General features: G+C 43.3%; 2 protein-coding genes across 2 annotated transcripts in view; both read left to right on the top strand.

Annotated features, from left to right (window-relative positions):
- Positions 1-22,772, top strand: part of LOC311013004 (disks large homolog 1-like) — a 128,615-nt gene that overhangs the window by 84,852 nt on the left and 20,991 nt on the right. Inside the window, 2 exon segments of the mRNA XM_084008866.1 lie at positions 18,459-18,512; positions 21,379-21,429. Of these exon segments, the coding sequence (XP_083864992.1) occupies positions 18,459-18,512; positions 21,379-21,429 (105 nt within the window).
- LOC311012413 (uncharacterized protein) lies at positions 6,508-14,071 on the top strand (the record flags this gene model as incomplete). Its single annotated transcript, XM_084007878.1, has 3 exons — positions 6,508-6,635; positions 12,910-13,368; positions 14,048-14,071. Exons 2-3 carry the CDS (start codon positions 13,003-13,005, stop codon positions 14,069-14,071), a joined length of 390 nt encoding a protein of 129 aa, XP_083864004.1. The 5' UTR covers positions 6,508-6,635; positions 12,910-13,002.

The following is a 22,772-nucleotide window of genomic DNA, read 5'->3' as shown; positions in this document are numbered from 1 at the left end:
CTGGGCGCTGGTCGATGAGGTTTCTGCTCACGGTGACAAATCTTCACATCCTGGTCCTCATTGTCTCCTCCACGTTTGATGTGCAGCCGCCGCCTGCCCCCGGCCTGACGTCAGCAGGCGACTATCTCTAAGACCTCTGTGGCGATAACGACATGAATGTATCCTCACATCACACAAAGACACTGAAGTCTGGGACGACGTACTGTACACTCTTTTTTTATTGTTCCTTTCATTTTATCATCTCTCTTCCTTCGCCTCTCGCTCGCTCACTGTCCTCAGCAGCGCCATGGCAACCCAGGAGATGAATGCCGACAAAGAAAATCCTGACGGCAGGAAAATGGAGGAGGAGGAGGGGATTGAACCTGTGGAGAAGGACAAGGGCAGATTGTGAAGCTTTCTGTAACAGGGTGACTGTAAATAGCAGAATAGCTGGCCTACTCTCCGCCCCCAACCCAAAGATTTACAGCAGTACAGATGTATATTTATCACCAAGACAAAGGACTCAGAGGCCATGAAATGACTTGTCACTAATACTGCTTCTTCTCCATCATCTTGTGTCTGCTACATTTCATTCACTGCTGCAGTGAAAACGTGCAGTGATAGGCCAGCTCTATTAAAGCCAATAGGGTTCCAGCCGATACTAGCATTTCGGGATGCTATGCCATGCAGTCCGTCGCCCATACAGTCCTGTGTAAGCAGAGAGTGGCGGTTCATCAGGCCGCTGCACTGTTGTCCTGCTGAGGAAGCAAGGCCCAGGACCGCGGCAGCGGAGAGCATTCATAGAGTGGATGCCGTCGCTATTACATTGATTTAAAAAAAAAAAAAAAGAAAAAAAGTTTATTCTTAAGAATGTTCCTTAGAAAAGTCTACATCGGAATTATGACGTGTTCTTAAACTGCAAAAATGTTTGCTTCTGTGTTCTTATCTTGATGCATCCCACGTGTTCGCAAATTGAAAGCGTGTGGCAGTTCTTCCTAATTAGGAAATATAAACACCTCACCAACACAGACCTTGAGAAGAAAAGTTGAGACGGAAGTAAAGAATGGGAAAATGACAATCTAGAGACGGAGAACCACGGACTACAAACATAAGAAAAGCAGTCGCTCTGAAGTGGAGGAAACTGAAAATTAGCTGTTATATTCTGTAGCATCAGTAGTGGATCTTCAATAACACCAAAACAAGATGCACAGGATGCTGTTACTCGTTCAGTGGCTGCCATATCCGGAGAAGGGAGCATAACCAATGGAGTAAAATACAAAATGTTTTGATGTCGAATCTGAGGCAAAAAAAGAAACTATTGCAAAACACAGAACAGAGATGGTCACCATTGGAGCTGGAAAGGCGACTCAGATATATCGGTATTAAACTCTGAGACACTTAAATTAATACAAATCTTGAAAACTAAAGATGCTCTGAAACCTGTTTGTTGAAGTGATGTTTCTTTCTTGAGATGAATAGTAATATTTAAATAATCACAATGAAAAAGTCTGAATTTAAAGCCTTTATTTTCAAACGACCAATTAATTGCTTGCAGACTTGGAAGGTAAGTCTGTTGTCTGGTCCCAGGAGTGAGTCGGGTCTGTTGTCCAGTCCCAGGAGAGGGTCAGGTCTGTTGTTCAGTCCCAGGAGTGGGTCAGGTCTGTTGTCTGGTCCCAGGAGTGGGTCAGGTCTGTTGTTCAGTCCCAGGAGTGGGTCAGGTCTGTTGTCTGGTCCCAGGAGTGGGTCAGGTCTGTTGTTCAGTCCCAGGAGTGGGTCAGGTCTGTTGTTCAGTCCCAGGAGTGGGTCAGGTCTGTTGTTCAGGCCCAGGAGTGGGTAAGGTCTGTTGTTCAGTCCCAGGAGTGGGTCAGGTCTGTTGTTCAGTCCCAGGAGTGGGTCAGGTCTGTTGTTCAGGCCCAGGAGTGGGTAAGGTCTGTTGTTCAGTCCCAGGAGAGGGTCAGGTCTGTTGTTCAGTCCCAGGAGTGGGTCAGGTCTGTTGTTCAGGCCCAGGAGTGGGTAAGGTCTGTTGTTCAGTCCCAGGAGAGGGTCAGGTCTGTTGTTCAGTCCCAGGAGTGGGTCAGGTCTGTTGTTCAGTCCCAGGAGAGGGTCAGGTATGTTGTTCAGTCCCAGGAGTGGGTCAGGTCTGTTGTTCAGGCCCAGGAGTGGGTCAGGTCTGTTGTTCAGTCCCAGGAGTGGGTCAGGTCAACATCCTATTGTTGTGGTGGCTGAAGGGGAAATGTTGCAGCGTGTTTCATGGTCATGTTGCATCTGGCTGAGGTCGTCTATAGGCTGTTGTGTTTTAATAATAAAACCATGTCTGCGGTTGTTTTCATACAGACCTTCTCTGGTTTATAAAGCAGAGTGCTGTGTCCAAACACATCCAGCGTCTTTTCAAGATGCTAATTGTGCGCTCTGGAGTGAGTAAACGTGTAACGCTGATTTGACGACACCTCCAGGTGAATCTGATGGTTGGTGAGTGATGTCATCAACCATGGGGCCAGGGCAGATCCTCCATCTCCTAATAAAATAAGTAATTTTGGAAAAAAGCCCAGTGTTGCCGGACTTCCTCAAAGATGCATATATGAGCCATGCGTCTCCTCCTATGACTCTGCGATAGTTTGAAATGAATCACGATGATCCTGGTTGTTTACATGAAGACAAATGGGTTTTAAGAGTGACGTGTTGACTCTTCCTGCGATATACTATCTTTGGATTTACTTCCTTCTGGATCACCATTGGTGTTTCTAACTGGAATTTGGGTGCCACCCCTCGATTCTCCTGACTGTGACTGGTCGATAGAGGTGTCGATCATCAAAATTGGGTTGTAGAGATATTCAGCTGCTACAACTCCAAACATGAGACACACACACACACACACACACACACACTGTTGACCAGGGCTGATCAAAATGAGTCAAAACAGTTGTATTTGGATGGAATCAATAACCATAGTGATACATTTGTGAAATATGTGTTCCTATCTGGTCAAATGGCACATATGGTGCCAAAATATGAATGTGAATTTTCTGCCTGGACATACCTGTGTTAAAACATCTGTAAAACTGCTCAGGTTCACTTTTTTAGCATCTACTTTTGCACAGTTACTTATCAGATATGACTTTACTAATTCCTAAAATACGAACAAACTCCCGACCAATGTGAGGACAGCAGAGTCACTCGCTATCTTCAACAAAAAGGCTCAAGACTCACCTGTTCAGACTTCACCTCGACACTGTTGTTCTTAAGGTATCCCTGCTGACCAGCTACTTCTTAACTCAGACGAGGACCTAACACTTAGTGCTGTTTTTCGCTCTTACTTTATCAGCAATGATATGTTGTAGTTTCTTTCTTTCCACAAATGTAATTATTGTAAGTCGCTTTGGACAAAGTATCTGCTAAATGCCCTAAATGTACATCTAGATGAATTGGGCTTCTATCCTATGATTCAAAAGTGGTTTTCACTCTAAGTAATGTGTTTTTTTAGGCAGAGATAAAAATGTACAGCTTCTACTGTGTTCCAGGTGAATTTACACAGTAACGCATATCTTGATTCTGTAGGAATCTCACATGTCTTAGCTTACTTTTGAGATCAAGACAGAAGATTAAACATACAGCCCTTGTAGTTGTGAAGATATACTCCATTTATTATGGGTAAGTCATTTTGGATAGGAGGCAGAAAAAATAGACCTTTTGATAAAAAGGTTAACTAAATTTTTACTCAAAGTAATTAATGTCTTCTTTTGCAGCAAAAGTCCTGTAGGTTAAAGTTGGCTAATTGAATAGGTTTTGGACTGACGTAGAATCATTTGAGGAAATGTTGCCGACCACATCTGTAAATAGATGTAACAGACATAATAGAATAACATTATATTCTATTAATGTTGCAGCGGTTGAGCCCATTTTTAACAAAAAAATGCACCTTGTTAGGTTGTCTGAGTTGAAGGTAGAACATTTCTTTTTGAGTTATGTGCTGAGACAGTTTGTGTTTTTCTTATTTTACCGTAAAATCTAGGATGTCTGTTTTGGCCTGGTTATGTCTTGATTTGTCCATAAATTGATATAAGAGACACAGTTTTAAATTGTGTAAGGGCACTGCTGTATCTAGTTATGTGTCATCTACAAAGCGATCAAAACAATAATTTTCCTTGGGATTGTAACTCAAGTATATAAAAGTAGAGGACCCAGGACAGGGCCTTTTGGTGCTTCATGTGGGATGTTCGGTATTTGTGATGAGAAGCTTCAGAAGCTTTGAGCATGAAGGGAAATTTTATCGAAATGTGTACAATAAATATTTTGGAATGAGTCGTTGCCCTCTGAATCCTCTCTGACACACACATTATGAAACGAAAACAATCATATGAATACAAGGTAGCCTTTTTTTGATGCAACATGGCAAGCGGAAGAGCCGCCATCAAAATGCTTTTCACGACATTCAGGACACAGTGCATTTACCAAATAAAAGTGATTAAATTAATAAAATACCTGATACAATTTGTTTTTAAACCATAGAAAACACCCATGTCTATTCCACTGATTGTAATTCACAGTTCCCTAACTTATTTAATCATAGTCATTTTTGTTTGAGTTATATCAAATATATTTTAGTTATTTTAGTCACTGATTTAGGCTCGTTCAACAACAACAGTCAGCTAAGAACCTATTGGTCTTCTGATGATTAATATTATTATATATTTAAATGTTTTCCTCTGTCTTTCATTGCAAGACCAAGGGGCTCGAGCTACTCGATCATGCATGAAAATTGGCACATGTTGCAGTGTTGGTGGAAATGTTGGGTGTGAGATAATGGCTCGTCATCGCCCTACTCAGTAGCCCCACCGTGGGTTACACCTACTTGAAATGTGGTAGTCTTTTAGTCCTTTGGTCTTGGGGGTGTACCCTAAACCCAACAGGAAGTCGTCGATTTTGATTTAAGGTTTAAAGGTACCGTACATTAACAAACCCCTCCTTGTTGTCCCTATACCTGATTATCAGTGCCTCCGAGGGAATTATTAGAGGATTATCAGAGGGAATTATTCACACGGCGTGATTGCGTACACAGTCAACTTAAATAGATGCTCAGGTGACTTGAGTGGGAAATATTGTCACTGATATCGCTCAATCAGAAATAGAGGAAACAAATATAGAATCCTGTCTGTGGTCCCCCAGAGCTCTACAATAGTAGCTCATATTAGCACGGAGACCAGACCTGACTGTGTATAAATCTACTGTACGTTGGTGGTGGTACATTGGTGCAGTATTTGTCTAGTAATGTTATTTTGAGTATTAGCATAGCTTAGTATCCATCAATCCAGACTCCATTAAAAAAAAAAATCCTTTAGTATCCTTTCTGTACATTTATTGAAATTAAATAACAACTAAATTGCTTATTTTTGGTTCATCCAGCTGTGGTAAACCAGCCGATGTGTGTCTTGTTAGATGCAGTGAATACAGCTTGTTGAAAACAAGCACGTCTGATGAAAGCTGCATGGTTGTATTGTGGTACACAGGCTTCTGGTCGGGTTTGCATGTTCTCCCCGTGTTAGCGTTCTCTCTGGGTTCTCCCGCTTCCTCCTACAGTCCTTGGACTTGCAGGTTAGGTTAATTGATAATTGATTGCCAGTAGGTCTGAATCTGAGCGTGAATGATTGTCAGCCCTGTGATGGACTGTTGACCTGTCTAGACTGTGCCGAACAATACGATTACAAATAAACACAAATGATCCGCGAGGCCATACTTTGCTCCTCATTTGGTGTGAACACCATAACAGTCAGCTCTCTCAATGAATTTCCCTGCCGGATGAAATCTGCTGTCATGGCCGTCACGGCCGTCACTCCACACATCACAGGTCACCACGCTGTCCATCACAGCTACGATAACTCAGCGTGTTTCCCCTCCATGCTGACTCATATGAGGAAAGGGACTCGAGTGTGAGGACTGAAGTAGGACAGAGGTCAGCTGGACCAAAACCACTGGGAACCAGGAGGGAGGAGCATGAGGTTTCCAGACTGCAGAGAGAGAAGAGATCAGAGCACTAACTTCCTTCCTGCCTGCATCTCTTTAAACACACACACACTCTGAGACACACACAGTTGTCCTCTCGTCAGCCCCGCAGTCTGTTGTTGCTGCTTCTGACAGACGGAGGCTGGTCTACGGACCGGCTGCTCTCTCTCCGCCTGCTTCGCCATGCTCTCTCAACCCCGGCAGGTTAATCTGCCTCCGGAGGCTCCCCTCTCTCTTTTTCCCGTCAACCGCGGAGTGTGACGTCTGCCGTTTACCGACGCCCGTCTACTAACACCGCTCTTAACTGCCAGGAGGAGGCTGACCTCAGTGTGTCTCCTCACTCCTTTCCTGGAAGCAGCGTCTGGTCACCTCCATCTCTGCAGCCTCTCTGTGTCTGAGGAGGAGGGGGACACACAAGGTGGAGTGATCCCCCCCCCCCCCCCCCCCCTCCCATCGTCTGCTCTCCAGTCAGCACCATCTCCGCCACCCTGCAGCAGGAGCGAGAGGAGGCACAGAGGAGGCGACACACCACCTCCACCTTCACCACAGCAGCAGCAGCAACAAGCAGCATGCTCAACTCTGTGTGGTACGCCAAAAAGATGGGCCGTCGCATCATGGGTACCCTAAGGAGAACCAAGCGGCTCCACCGGCGCCTACTGGTAGGTCACCACCCCCCCCACCCACACATGAGAGAATGAATCTAATAAAAGTGAGGAGGTAGGGGGAGGTGCTGCACCGTGAGTCATTCTCTACAGTGTGTGTGTGTGTGTGTGCGCGTGCAGTCATGATCATGCATTCCTCTGCCTGGTGTGTGTTTTTGTAAATGCATTGATCGGTCCGTCTGCTGTGGATGTGACGCTGCTGGATGAGGCAGATGTGGAAAAGTTGCAACAGGAGCGCTGCTGCTGCTGCTGCGTCATGTAGTGGATCAGGATTCATGCAGAAACCTTCACATCTGGTTCAGCTCTTCACCGCAGATCTAGAAACGCCCTCATCCACAACACCGTGTCCAAGTGATTTGTTGCTACCGCCACCATTCTCATCAGATGAAAAGAGACGCAGCGTAAACATGGAGACGCTGTTTGTGGTGTCGGAGGGGATGTGTTGATGAGGCTGCAACGGCTGTGAGCAGGTTGTGAGATCTAAACGTCGGATCACTGTGTGTGTCGGTATCAGCGTTGCACTGAATGTCCCGGAGTTTTCCTAAGAAACAATGGCGTGTTGCTTTAGCTTTGGCTATGTTTTTTTTAAATCACCGTGAACGACATGGGGAGATTCACCTGCATAAACAGCAGCATCATGTTCCGGGCAGATGTGAGGAACCCCTGCAGTAGCACATGCCTTCTCTGGCGTTGCCTAGCAACCTTCAGGCTCCTGACACGCAGCACTACCCCACCGCCTCCCTGTTTACTGCCTCAAACGCACGCGTTAACATGAACGCACACACATTAGCACACCAAAATGTAGGGTTACACTGAGGACAAACTGTGAATGATATCAGTCATGACGAGAGAGGAGCTGCTGATTCTGGATGTTTCCTGACTGTAAATTAAAATTCAGGGGATACGTTCAAGATGTTCTATTTCTGCTTTGTGCAAAAATGTATTCAAAACTTAATCTTAATCTGATGTTTTTTCAGTTCAAAACGTCAAAGTTTGTACTAAAAAGATTTTAACTTTCTATGATATCATTTGTGTTTATTTGCATCCCTCCCACTAGAGGTGCTGGAGAGGAGGGGGGTCTTACCTTCATGTAGACACCATCAATGTTTCATCAGTGGCTGAAATAAGCACAGATATACCGGTAAACCAAACGCCCTCCTGCCTGGGTTCAAAACATCCATCCATTATCTATAACCGCTTATCCTGTTCAGGGTCGACGTCCTGGAGCCGATCCCAGCTGACATTGGGCGAGGGCAGGGTCCAGCCTGGACAAGTCACCAGTCCATCACAGGGCCGACATGTAGAGACAGACAACCGTTCACACTCACACCTACAGGACGTTAATCAACCTAACCTGCATGTCTTTGGATTGTGGGAGGAAGACATAGAACCCAATCACCCAAAGGTGCTTGGTGAATTTCACCAAGCTGTATTCACTGGATCTAACAAGACACACATCGGCTGGTTTACCACAGCTGGATGAACCCGAAAGAAACTATTCTTCTGTGATTTAATTGTAATTAATGGATCAAAAGGACGCTGAAGTAACTGGGCTGTCTACAAGACGACAAGCACATAACTTTCTATATGCTAGTTTTCTGAATGGAGTCTGGGTTGATGGGTGCTAGATAAATATTGGTATTGCATCGCAGATAAGAAACTTGCTTTTTAAATCAGCTTTTTTTCAAGTTCAACAGCTTGTTCAAATCACTTGTGATGATATTTATGATAATCCCCATAATGGAAATGTGCCACCATCACCTTATCGTGTTTTGAATCAAGATCCATGATATAATCACGAAACGTCCCATCTCTATTGATGGGTACGTAATTGGGTTTATTTTAGCCATGATTTCATCTTGAATTTAAAATTGGTAAAGCTGCAGCTCTCCCTGTGTTTGAGATATTCTGGACATCAACTTCTAAGAAACGCAACCAATCATCAGCGCACACAGAGCAAGCAAAGAAAACGACAGACTCGGGGTCAGGGGGAGAAATGTCATGAGGTGAAATGCAAATGGGAGTGAATATCTGAGGTTCCACCTGCTGGGAAGGATGGGTTTGTTGTGTTTAAAAGGAATCCTCCTCATTGTGCCTTTAACTAGCCATGTCATGCTCTGAGAGAGAGTGCTCCTATATCAGTTGGATTGGTTGAGTGGCTGTAAACACGAGGGCTGCACAATGTATTGTTTCAGCATCGACCTTGTGACCTGCATAATAGCCACACTGCAGGATGTGTGATGTTTGCAAATAAAGTCAAACACGTCACGCTAACTATGTTACTGCTTTGTCCAAAGGAAACATCAGATGAGTCTCCTTTTCATGACTGATAACGTGTTAGTGATTATTGACCTACAGCCTAGCTCGGCTCGCCACAGGTTCATGGTGAACGTTATGTTTTTACTCTATGTGGGAGGAGCCTCTTTAGTGCTCACTTGGCCTTCTCTCCCTGCTCCTGGCCTGACTGTCGAGGGTGACTGTCCAGAGTGGGAGGGGCCTGAACCAGTGTTGCCAGGTGTACGATAATTATCGTATTTGTACGATCATTTTGCCCTCTGTACGATGTGCGATCAATAATCCCAAAAAAGACCAGAAATACGATAATTTTATGTCTCTGGTACGATAATCCTACATTTCTCACCTGGCAACACTGGCCTGAACCCACCCTCTCTTTAACTATGCTTTGTTTCCTATCTATTCTACCAGTGAGTTCATGAATTAATGTTTCACGAGAGCACAAGACTGTTTAAGGAGCCAGACTCTTAATATGCCGTTAACTTAAATTATTTCAAAAGTTAGGGACAGAATTTCTGTATTATTAATATTGCAATGTATGCTGCTGACATATTTTTAGGGCTTTTGAATCCGTATGCAGATCTGATTTAGCTTCCTGAGTTTCCTGAGGAGAAAGCCTCACCTGAATATGTTGAAGGCAGCGTGTTCACGTTGAACCATGAGGGATTATTCCCGATCTTTCAGTTGTACGTTCAATTTGACCTCCGTATAAACAAGTTCGTAATCTGGATAGACTGCTGGTCTATTTCCTGTCTGTCTGTCCTGTTTTTGTAACTCTTTTCACAGATCTCAGATTGATTTAGTGAGCACAGCTACTCATTGAACGGATGGACAAAACTGTCAAAAATAAGACCCAAGTCGTGGCAAGTTACTTCTTTTATGAAGCGCGTTCCCTCTAGCAGATCCGATTTTGTAGCTCCTGCTGCATAAATTTGCACATTTATGAGCAAAAAAAGGGGGACATTCTTTTGTTAATCCACCACAGCTGCTCCATGTTGGAAGACACTGAGTTTATACTAATGCCACCCATGTTGTGTGAAACAAGTATTGTGACATTTAAAAGCCTGAATTCTGACTTTATTAATACAGTAAGTAGGTTGTATTTCTGGCTTCTAAATGTGTGTCATGTCGATGCCGATGGGTGTGTTGATCTGTTTGGCCCGTAGGTGGAGCTGAAGAAGCACAGTTCAGATACTAATCCTGATCCTCATCAGACCCTCTGTGATGTCAGAGCTGAAAACACTGGATGTGTTGATGTATATTCATACCACAACATGTCCTGTGCAGTTTATGTATTGATTTTGCTCTATATTTCTAGAACAAAATCAATGTGCTGTGTTTCTGCTCCTCTTGTCTTGAATCATGTAGTCTGTTTTCAGATTCCTGCCCATTTGTGGATTCACATCGAGCTGCATACTGAGCTCAGTAACAGTAACCTACTTTCTTGTTGAGATGATGGTTAAATGCACCAGAAACAATGCAGACGTACAGATATTTACAGCAGATCAATATATGTGGAAGAGGTGGATATGGTGAATATGGATGGAGATGAGAAGGACAATACACGCTGGTTTATTGGTCATTCTGACGGGGAGCTCTGTCATATAGCCAGATAAAAGGAAGGTGGTCAGTGATGTTAGCTGGTCAGTGATGTTAGTGGGTCAGTGATGGTTAGTGGGTCAGTGATGTTAGTGGGTCAGTGATGATTGGCTGGTCAGTGATGGTTAGTGGGTCAGTGATGGTTAGTGGGTCAGTGATGATTGGTGGGTCAGTGATGGTTAGTGGGTCAGTGATGGTTAGTGGGTCAGTGATGATTGGTGGGTCAGTGATGATTGGTGGGTCAGTGATGGTTAGTGGGTCAGTGATGTTAGTGCGTCAGTGATGATTGGCTGGTCAGTGATGGTTAGCTGGTCAGTGATGATTGGTGGGTCAGTTATGGTTAGCTGGTCAGTGATGGTTAGCTGGTCAGTGGTGGTTGGCTGGTCAGTGATGTTAGTGGGTCAGTGATGGTTAGTGGGTCAGTGATGTTAGTGGGTCAGTGATGTTAGCTGGTCAGTGATGGTTAGCTGGTCAGTGGTGGTTAGTGGGTCAGTGATGTTAGTGGGTCAGTGATGGTTAGCTGGTCAGTGATGGTTGGCTGGTCAGTGATGTTAGTGGGTCAGTGATGTTAGTGGGTCAGTGATGTTAGCTGGTCAGTGATGTTAGCTGGTCAGTGGTGGTTAGTGGGTCAGTGATGTTAGCTGGTCAGTGATGTTAGCTGGTCAGTGATGTTAGTGGGTCAGTGACGATTGGTGGGTCAGTGATGTTAGCTGGTCAGTGATGTTAGTGGGTCAGTGATGATTGGTGGGTCAGTGATGTTAGCTGGTCAGTGATGTTAGTGGGTCAGTGATGTTAGTGGGTCAGTGACGATTGGTGGGTCAGTGATGTTAGCTGGTCAGTGATGTTAGCTGGTCAGTGATGTTAGTGGGTCAGTGATGTTAGTGGGTCAGTGATGATTGGTGAACCTTTCTGATAGTGTAGAATTAGGGGAGAGAGAGGGGTTGCAATAATGTTGAAGCGATGCATCCACTTTGTTATGAAGGCATTCCATTAAATCAGCTTTGGTTCCTTTTTAATTTCACAGTTGGAAAATAAAGTTGTCAGTGTACAGACGCATTCTAAATGACCGACAACATTTGTTTTACTGACATCATGTCCTGTTAATAATCTGTCTGAACATAATGTCGAAACATGTTTTATACTTTGATGTTTTGATTGAGTTTTGAAAGCAATCACCAGAAGAAAAAAGCTTACGTTTTCTATATAAAGGAAGCTATAAAGGAACTACACCATGGTCACATGACTTCACCACCACTAAGCTAAAGGCAGACTAGTGTTCTAGTTGTGACATTGAGTCATCTAATTCAGACACTTGTTAGCCAGAGTTTTTTAAGACACACAGTACTGACATATTTTGCATCACAAACATTAAAATCTCTTAACCTTGTATTAGACACAAACCTAATTTCAGTCATCTTACCAAAAAAGAATATATATATATATATATATATATATATATATATATATATATATATATATATATATGTTACAGTTAGTAAATAAAAGGTGTAACACTGTTTTAATATCTCAATGTGGGTGCTCTGCAACAAAAAAGCTGTGAAAGTAAGAGACAGACGGGGCTTAACTCACATGGCCAGATCTAATGGGACGATTTGCATGACAATTTCTTCATCAAACATCAATACTTTGTCAATAGTGTTAAGACATTTTAGCACTAAAAGCTGGCATGGAGTTTACATGTTATTGAATCAATTGGCCTGTATTCTATGTAAGTCTGACAGAGGTTTCCAGTTTTTAAAAAACTTTGTAGCTTATTTGGTTTAACACAACAGCTTTGTAGAAAATGAAATAGCAGTCTGATAGGCAGCTTGAAGTATCTATTGATAATTTACTCCTCAGAGGACCAACCTGGTTTTAATCATATTTAGTGACCAAATTTGACTCATTCAGCGTTTGTCCTGTCACAATCTGGGACACATCAGTCCGTCATATCGGCGGCAGCTTGGTGGTTCAGTCCTGAACAGCCTGCATAAGTTAGGCTTTATCTCCAGTGGAGACTTGAAGCTGCTGCAGAGAATCTCCAAATAACAGCTGCAGTTTTCTGCCTGCCACTAACCAGCAGTCCTTGTTGTAAACCCCCACTCTGCTGACGCTGTCATGCACGTTGCTGTGTCGGAATCCAGTGGCGACATTGATTATTCATGCCGCGAGTGGAGCCTCTCCCCCCCGCGTGCTGACATGTGCCTCGCTCACTGAAGCCGATTAATTGACAGGAGAATGGGAGAAGACGAGAGAGGGAGGGTGTCACAGGAAAAAGAGCAACGAGCAACTGAAGAGAGGGGAGTGTTATTGTGCTTCGGTGGTGGAGGGAGGTGATGGAGCCTGAGTAACAGGATTGAGTTTGGATCTGTTGCAGAGACCCAACAAGCCTGTCCAGATCTGAAGGAACCATCCATCATTTATTATTCAACCACCACCTCCTCCAATTGAGGAAATCTCCTCCCGGACGATGACCACACATTACTCCCACCATGAGTTCCCTTCCAAGGCAGTGAACGGCGCAGAGAAGAAGCTGCTGCGGGACCACATAAACCTGCAGGAGTCCATCTCCCACCTTCACCCCCTCCAGAGGCAGCACGCCATCGAGCTCCACCAGCAGCAGCAGCAGCAGCAGCCCAGTCGTCCACAGGTCCAGGCGTCTCTGTCCACGTTCACTGCATGCACTGTGCCAGCCTCCTGCCGAGCTCGCAGTCGTTTCCTCAACCTGCGGGACAGCGTCAAGAAAAGCCCGACCAAGAGCACCGCTAAAGTGGTCAGCAGCAGCCAGTCAGCAAGCAGGCCGGAAATACCGTGGGTACCCTTCGCTTTCTGCAAGGTACTTCAGCATCGACGGCATGCTCTGTTTGAAGCTGGGAGAGCTTTAATGCTTTCCCCCCCCTAATTTGACCACTTTGTCTTTGAGGTAAATGGCAGAGTCACAGGTAAGGCTGGATGGAGTTTAAGAGAGTCCTGAAGTTTGTAGTTCTGACTATAGGTAGCACAAGGTGGATACCAAAACGTACTGGGGTTCATGGGGATGGGTCGTTGTCAAAAGTTAGTTCATAGCTCAAAGCATTCACAGCAGTAGGATGGTACCAAAAAGTACTGAAGTTAATAATCGGCTTCCTCATCTTGTGTACTCTACAGCTGATTGCGCTTAATAACTTTATTTTATTTAGTTTAATAAAACGTATGTGTAGAAAAACAGGCTTGTATTTGTCAAAGTCAGGTGTTGTGAAAGGACCATGCATGGAGTCCTGCACATTACTTGTTGTTATTGGCGATGTTTCTGTCCACGGTCCTCGGACTACAGCAGAGTGTTTGATCCACTGCGGTTCTCAATAAGACTTCCACGCATGAAAGAGCTTTGCAGTTCTTGTTTCAAACCAGTGTTGTTTTTTGCATCAGAACTGAAACTTAATTGGGCATCGTATCGGCTCTAGAATAGGAAGTGGCAGTTGTTGTGTTGGTGTTGTGACCTCTGACCCCTCATTGTGTTGTTTGCGAATGAGCAGCTGAGTGTGTTGAAATGGTCCTAAGAGCTGTCGACACATGTGCAGTAGTGTGTTGGGAGTGTGTGTCCTGCTGACGGTGTGTGAGTTACTACAGTGAGTCCCTTTATGGAGAATCAATAGAGACGTCCATGTGTGAGTGTTGTTATCACATCTGTCCGGTCCAGCCAGGAGAATCTTCATCATTCAATTCATCAACCAAACTTCTCCTTCAGTCACATTTTCAGCTTCTCTCGTTTCCTCCTCAATTCCTTGATTACTATTTATTTTTTTAATTTTTCATTCACTGGGGCGCCGGATAGCTCAGTCGGTAGAGTAGGCGTCCCGTTTACCGAGGCCAAGTCCTCAATGCAGCGTGCCCGGGTTCAAATCCGACTGGTGGCCTTCTCAGCATGTCGTCCCCATCTCTCTCCCCCCTTCATTCTCAAGCTGTCCTGTCAATAAAACGCAAAAAAGGCAACAAACACATTCTTAGTCGACTTAACACTCATTCATTTTGTCAACGAATCGATTAGTTGATTTAATCAACAGATCTGTAAAACTTCAAAGAATCCCACAAAGCACCACTTTGACTTGTGATGTGTTGATAAGTTTGTTGGGAAAGTCCTTCAGCATGAAAAAAGAATAAAACAATGACTAATGCAGGAAATCACGGTCAACTGAGACTAAAACAACCCATTAGTTGGTTTAACGGAGGGAGTAGAGATGAGTTTGCAAACAATGATTATTTACATATTCTGATTAAAGCAATACCAGTAAATCAGCTGATATTAGCTTCTTTTCTTTTTTATATCTGCATTGGCATGTAGTGTTTATGAAATTTAAATACGAATGTCGAATATCTATTGAAGACGGTGACACTAACTTTAAAACGTCCATCTTGATTGCAACTGTCAGAATCACCTTTATTTGGCCAAGTCCAAGGAATACAAGGCATTTCAAACTCTCACAATATACTGAACAGAAACATAAGTAAAAGTGAGGCTAATATGAATATCATTAGAAAAATGAGTATCTATATACAGGTCAAGTGTTCTGTAAATAAAGGAATACATACTGAATGGATGTACATGGATTAGGTGATTATGTACAATATTTAAATGAATTAATCAAATTCTGCAAACAACGACCAAACAATAACAACAAAACCATTTTAAAAAATGGGTAAACAAAACAAATTGATCAAATCCTTCATAATGTTCATTCACGTATTGGCTGATTTATCATCTGTTTTTATAAATCGTATATTTTATCAGATCAAATAATGTAGTTTGGTCAGGTATAAAGTAGATTTTTGGGGTAAAATGGTTCATGAAAAGGTGAAACAAAGAAGAAATCTATTTAGATTATGGTTCTGGGTAACTGAGATTATTTTGTTTCTTAATAACTGACAGATTGATTGACTGACTAAAAGTGTGGCCTGGGTTCACTGGTGTTTCACAGTGATGATGTCCGTCTCAATCATCGGCTCATTTCTTTATCACTACAAAGATCTATTCTGTACAGCAGCGCTCACTAAGCACCACTCTTGTTCCATTCAAACATAAACTCTGTCCTCTGCGTGTTGCTGCATTTGTCGCAGCAGTTTGTGTTCTTTAGGAGTAATTAAGCCCCATTGTCAGCGGCTTTTCCGAGCGGCGCTCCAGAAGTAGGGCTGCCGGATCAATGCGGTCGATGTGCGGGGGCTAATTTTAGCGTGTTGGTTTTCCATGGGCTCCGAGTTCTGCTGCTGCAGCACAACAATTAAGCCTCTTCGAAACAGAGCGGCACTTCCTGCCATCGGCTTCATGAGGTTCTGCTCTTGTATAATGGAGGTCAACGCTCACTTCTCTTTACTACGGCTTTCTGATTTATCATTCCTTTATTCAACACCAATTTACAAACGAGGGAAGTGTTAAAATCTCAGTGTGTCTGAGCAGTAAAACCAAATCTAATATCTGAACAGAATAAAACCAAAGAAAATACATTAGAGTACATTGTAAGTAATAAATAATATAGACATAGAGTAAGAATAAATAGACTTAAGCCCATTCATTTGTACCGGTGTAGTCATTTTGAATGCAGAAGAATTACATATTTACATATGCCTTTAAAATTAATCTATTTAATGCATTTACAATTGACCTGAAATTCCTAATAAAAAATGGGTTTCTCCTCCTAATATTTCACTATAAAGTCTGTTCATCAGATGTTCTAGTTCTTTCTTAGGCGGTCCATACATTACATTTACTTGTGATTTGAGTTCCACAGATACATTCCATTTGTTTCAAATACATAGTTCGGGGAGACAACAGGAAGTGATCTGTTCCAGGGTTTCAGTATTTTAAAGATGTCACAGGTTTTTATCAATTAAACCAATTCAATAACATTTTATTTATAGTGTCATATCACAACAAATCTCAGGAACCTTTACACACAGAGCAGGACAAGAACACGCTGGCGATTTTCAAATAGTGATTTTTCCCTCTTAAAGGTGCTGTTGACAACATTGATAACAATAATAGAATAATAGAAGTGTAAACAGACCTAACGGAATCCAAAAGAACACACCAAAAAAGATTACAATAAGGTCCGATATACTTTCTGAAAATCCCTGTGCAGTAATATTCATGTGTCTTATATCCATTTGTGGGCTCATGGAAATTCAAACAACTCTCGCTAGACAAAGAATTTCTGGATAACTTAGAATTAGTTAAGAATACATTTGTACTTTAATTGCGTAAAAGTTTTGATTGCAGAATTTTTATCCTGCAGTTATTACTACTTTTACAGAAATAAAAGACCAGAGTACTTCTTCCACCACTGACTAAATCTGTAAAATAACAGACATATAATATTATTTCTACATGCTGAAAAGTAAAAAAAAAAGAAAAGTTAAACGAGTGTCCCGACCAGACTATGTGAAGAAACCAGAGACTGTCTATGTACAAACAACAAGGTCTCTGCTGTGGGTATGTCTAGATGACCTTATTTGGAGTGTTCATGACGCAGCTCCAATATTAGCATAGCCTAGCACCCATCAATCCAGACTCCATTCAGAAAACAAGCATTTCAAAGTCCTGCTAGATACAGTGAACACAGCTTAGTGAAATTCAGGACAGGAAGGTGTTTGCTTTCCTGGTGTATCTGGGACTTCCACAACAAAGTAGCAATCGTGGTTATTACAGCCATGATGGATGAAACCTGGGTGGTGTCTCCATGGAGATCAGCCCCCATCCTACCCAGCATGTCTGGCTCCACTTACACCAATAAACACAAATGATGAACCTCCCATGAATAGCGCCAGGCAAAAATGTGCTTTGTGTTTGGTGTGAACACTGCGTAACACACACACACACACACACACACACACACACACACACTCAGACCAGGTCAGGACCAGATGGCTTTAATCTTAGAGCAGCAGATGGGTCGAGTTTTGTCACATCAGGTTCCATAAATCACAACTGTGTCAGTTAATCTGTCAATCACAGTGTCCTCCTGTGATTGGCCGACCTCTCTGACTCTTTTGTCCTGTATGTGTCAAACTCCTCCCAACAAACAGGACACTGATCAGTCAACATGGACATGCATACATCCTCCTCCTCCTGCTCCTTCTGCTGCTGTTCATCTGTGCTGCACTGTGTTTGTCTAACCTTTGACCCCTCACCATGCTATTGTTCAGCAGGCAGAGGCCACCCCGCCCTCCTCTCCCATAATCCCTGTGATCCCAGTCTCGCCAATCGCAGCCGAGACCACCATCATCCCTCCAACGTCACAGGTTTCTTTTTTGTTGTTGTTGTTGTTGTTGCTTTCCTCCACTTGTCTTCATCATTTTGTCAGCTCCATCCATCTTTAGATCTATCTCCTCCTTGTTTACTTGGATGTTCGACTTGCCGCCATTGTGTGTAGTTTAGTTCCGTGTGTGCCGTCCAGCTGTGGCTCTGATGAAGTGAGCAGATTAGAGATAGAAACACATGACTTTTAAGAGCCCATCTGGCTCCTCTCGAGCAGAAAGTGAGCGAGCAATCGAGCCAGACGGAAAGAGAAGGAGTGAGCGAGCGAGGCAGACGGACTACTTTAACATCTAGAGGAAGCAGAACGAGTAGAATCACCGTCTTCAGAGGCTTGATTGATTTTAGGCTTCATGCTTCAGCACTGCATCTTCTGCAGTGTGAAACGCCACCATGTACGTACCACTCTGTCCTCACTAATCTCTGCCGCTTCCTGTTTTATCCTCGGTCAGCCTGTAGTATGATGAAGAGAGTCAGCCTGTTATTCGCTGCAGCTTGTGCTCGCTGGGTGCTGTGTTTGCAGGGCCGGAGCTCTGCAGGATCAGGTCTTTGGATTGAATGACTGTGGCGGGCGGGCAGGGGGGAAAGAGGGTTCACTCTTTGTTTGATGCTTCTTCTGACACTGTGTCTTCTCTCCTCAGGCCAACCCCCCTCCTGTGGTGGTCAACACAGACAGCCTGGACACACCTCCATACGTGAGTTCATGTTTTCATCTCAGCTCGTCCTTTCTATATTATTAAATCATTTGTTTACGTGTCTTCACATAAAATGCAGCTCATTGACCTGATTTGCAGCACACTTCAGTGAACCACAGTGGAGAATGTTATTCTGTGTTTACACTAAACGTGAAGTACATTTTTCGCACAGCACAAAATTTAGGGTGTTGCACGAATTAGATTCTCCCCCTGTCGTCCCTGACGTCCTGATGTTGCTGAATCAGAAATGGAGGAAACAAATATTGTATGTGTCTGTCTGTGGTCCCCCAGAGGTCTAGATAGTAGCTCATATAAGTCCAGAGACCAGGGCCCTGTACTACGAAGCAAGTTCAACATACCAGGTATCTTTCAGTTATCCAGCTTAAGTAACCCTAACAAAGGCAATCGGAGATAAGCGGTCACACAAAGCTGGTTATCAACTCAGTAAGTCAACCCAGGGTTTACCTGTCCAGCTATGAGCGCGTGCACATGAAAGAGGTTTGCAGCATTTGACCAATCACATACATGGATCAGTCTACGGCAGCGGAGCAGCGTATTTCACGTACGAGGAGCGAACCGTAATCTTACAGAAATACGAAGAAGTTAAACATATAATACAGGCAAAAAGCAACAGTTTCATCTGCCAAATGCAGGAAGGACAGCTGGCAAAAACTCGCCGACTGTGTGAATGCGTAAGTCGTATTAATAGTATTAGTAGTATAATATGACTGCCCCATCATAAGGGAACTAGTAGATCTGACTGATTAAATCAACATCTTAAGTGTGCTGATAGCTTAGTGGTAGAGTTACTGCCCCATGTACCGAGGTTCCCTGCAGCGGTCCTGGGTTTGAATCTGCCCTGCGGTCCTCTTTTAAATCATGTCGTCCCTCTCTCCCGTCCCTTTAACTCTCACGCTTTCCTCCTGCAATAAAAGTCCAAAAAATTAACTTTAAACAAATTAATGTGATGCTTAGTTGTATTCTTATAACGTGGTTTATGACAATATCAGCCTCATTCTTTCAGCTGTAATCCCAGCGGTGTAAAACCGATTTGGGAGCAAATAAAATCAATATAAAAACATTATTCAAAGTGGTAAGTAGACTGTACGCTGACACAGATAACCCAGGGTTAACCTCGCTAAGCCTAAATCCTGCTTCCTAGTACAGGCTTCAGACCCAGACTATGTGGAGAAACCAGAGACTGTCTGTGGTCCAAACAACAAGGTCTCTGCTGTATTTAAAGGTTGTTAAATTGTCATTTTACAGACAGACCGAACAAAGCATGACGATAGACTTTCGTGTATACAATGATGACAGGACAAAGGGGAAGACGACAGGACTTATGCAATGACGGTGACCCTCACTCTTCTCCCAACTGGAGTTTGATTGACGTACTGTTCACTAATCACCTGCCATGTCATTTTTGAAAGTGCCTTTACCAAACGAAGCGCTTCTTAGAAAAAAACATCCTGTGTGCCAAGTTAAGAAAACTGAACCTAATTACAAAACCAACCTTTCTACAAGACCATTCGGACAATTACTGAAATGACTCGGCCCAACAGCTGTGTTTCTCTGTGTGTAAATGAAGGTAAACTCTAACGGTACCGTGGTGTTTCCTGCTACGGTCCGTCCGGTCCTTGCTCGTCTCTGATCGTCCTTGTCAGGATCCTTCCTGGCATCTGTCCAGTCTAAATTAAATTGGCGACTGACGCTAAACAGCTTCCTGGCCACTGATTGGCTCTGTGATGTTTGAGGTGTAGATGCTGACGGCAACGTCCTGCTTTTTCTCCGCCAGCTTAAATTGCTGAAGAGTGAGATGTTGAAAATTCAGCTTACTCTGGTTCTGCTCTTAGCCCATTAAATTCCAGCGGTGCATCAGTTCATGAACACTGCAGCAAGATACATAAACTATATTCCCAAAAGTATTGGCTCACCTGCCTCGACTCGCATATGAACTTAAGTGACATCCCATTCTTAATCCATAGGGTTTAACATGACGTCGGTCCACCCTTTGCAGCTATAACAGCTTCAACTCTTCTGGAAGGCTTTCCACGAGGTTTAGGAGTGTGTTTATGGGACTTTTTGACCATTCTTCCAGAAGTGTATTTGTGAGGTCACACACTGATGTTGGAGGGAAGGCCTGGCTCTCAGTCTCCACTCTAATTCATCCCAAAGGTGTTCTATCAGGTTGAGGTCAGGACTCTGTGCAGACCAGTCAAGTTCATCCACACCAAACTCTCTCCTCCATGTCTTTATGGACCTTGCTTTGTTCACTGGTGCACAGTCATGTTGGAACAGGAAGGGGTCGTCCCCAAACTGTTCCACAAAGTTGGGAGCATGGAATAGTCCAACATCTCTTGGTCTGCTGAAGCATTCAGAGTTCCTTTCACTGGAACTAAGGGGCCAAGCCCAGCTCCTGAAGAACACCCCACACCATAATCCCCCTCCACCAAACTTTACACGTGGCACAATGCAGTCAGACAAGTACCGTTGTCCTGGCAACCGCCAAACCCAGACTCGTCCATCAGATATCCAGATGGAGAAGCGTGATAGGTCCCTCCAGAGAACGTCTCCACTGCTCCATCATTTTACGTGGTCGACCACTTCTTGGCTGAGTTGCTGTCGTTCCCAATCACTTCCACTTTGTTCTAATCCCACTGACAGTTGACTGTGGATATACACAATATTTCTGTACTTTCACTTCATGGAGATGACAATACAGATGTACTTTTACTGCATGGAGATGACAATACTACATTTCACCTACACAATGGCCTTCAACAACTCAAACTGATCAAAACTGTTGTTATTTGCAGATTAAAACAAGTGTGTGTGTGTGTGTGTGTGTGTGTGTGTGTGTGTGCAGGTGAACGGGACGGAGGCTGATTATGAGTACGAGGAGATCACGCTGGAGAGGGTAAGACGACAAGCAGCCGTACTTTTTATTTCCCTTTCAGTCATGTTGTGTTTTTACTTTGACTTCAGCAGGACCCACCGCTGTCTTAACAATTTAAAATATTTAAACGTTTAATGGGTAAACAAATACTATACGACTATCCAATATTCTCTCAGGTTATAGTTTCTGTTCTCAAAGTTATACTATTCTAGAGTCTCTGTAATTATTTATTTATTTTTTATCTTGGGAAAGTATGCCTTGCAAATATTTTTTGAGGTTATATTTTCTTTTCGATTTTACAGTATTCTGAGTTTATAGTTTTATTTCTCAAATTTGTCAAAGATTTTTTATTGGAAATATATGATATAGTTTCGCTATTTTTTTCTCTATATTTGATTTTACAATATTCTCAGATCGGTTTTTTTTCTTCTTCTTCTTTTTTCGTCTCAGATAATTCGTTTTTTTCTTGCTAATTTACAATTTGACAGTATTCTGAGATTAAAGTTAGTTTCTACTTAAATGAATGTGTTGAGTGCACTGATAGCTCAGTGGTATAGTTACCGCCCCATGTACCGAGGCTCTCTGCAGAGGTCCCGGGTTTGAATCTGCCCTGCAGCCCTCTTTTAAAGCTCTTGCCCCTTTCACGCTGTCCTCCCACAATACAAGGCCAACAAATGAATGTGTTGCTGAGATGTATTTTTATGCTATCTTTGAAATGTTGCTGTTTTCATGACAAAAGCTGAGGAACCCCCCCCCCCCCCCCCCCCCCCCACAGACTAAAACATGTTGGGTGACCCACCCCTCAACAAAGAATATTAAGACATAACATAAGACATTTTTACTGCTCTATAATTTTACAGATTTAGACTATTTAAACAAATAACATCAATACTCGGGCTGCACGGTGGTGTAGTGGGTAGCACCGTCACCCTAGTTATTTCCATGGAGACGCCTGTCAGTTGTGTTGAGAGCGGGAGGGGGAGGGAAGCTAAAGGAGGCGGCTGCCTCGTGAGTCTCTATGCGGGAACATCCTGGACTATTACCAACATATAAGGGACATATGAGGCCTGAACGCCTGCAGACAGACAGACTGGAAGTCCTGTAGGACTCAGCTGGCGGAGACATTTTCTTTTCATGCTGCACTGACCATAGTTTATACTTGAAGAAGCACAGCTTAATTAGAAGAAGATACAACAGAAGATGATTAAAATATTTCACCACAGTCAGAGTCGGGGAATTAAAACACAGCTGCATTAAAAAGACAATATGGGTTTCAGTGTGTGGATCAAAAACACACCAGAGTTGGTTCATTATGTCCTCATTTCACCAGACTTCTACAACGGCGTGTTAGGGTCAATGTAGTT

The sequence above is a fragment of the Eutrigla gurnardus genome (genome assembly GCF_963514095.1).
Source record: "Eutrigla gurnardus genome assembly, chromosome: 4".
NCBI lineage: Eukaryota > Metazoa > Chordata > Actinopteri > Perciformes > Triglidae > Eutrigla > Eutrigla gurnardus.
Note: the sequence above shows the minus strand (reverse complement) of the source record. Positions and strands in the feature narration are given on the sequence as shown.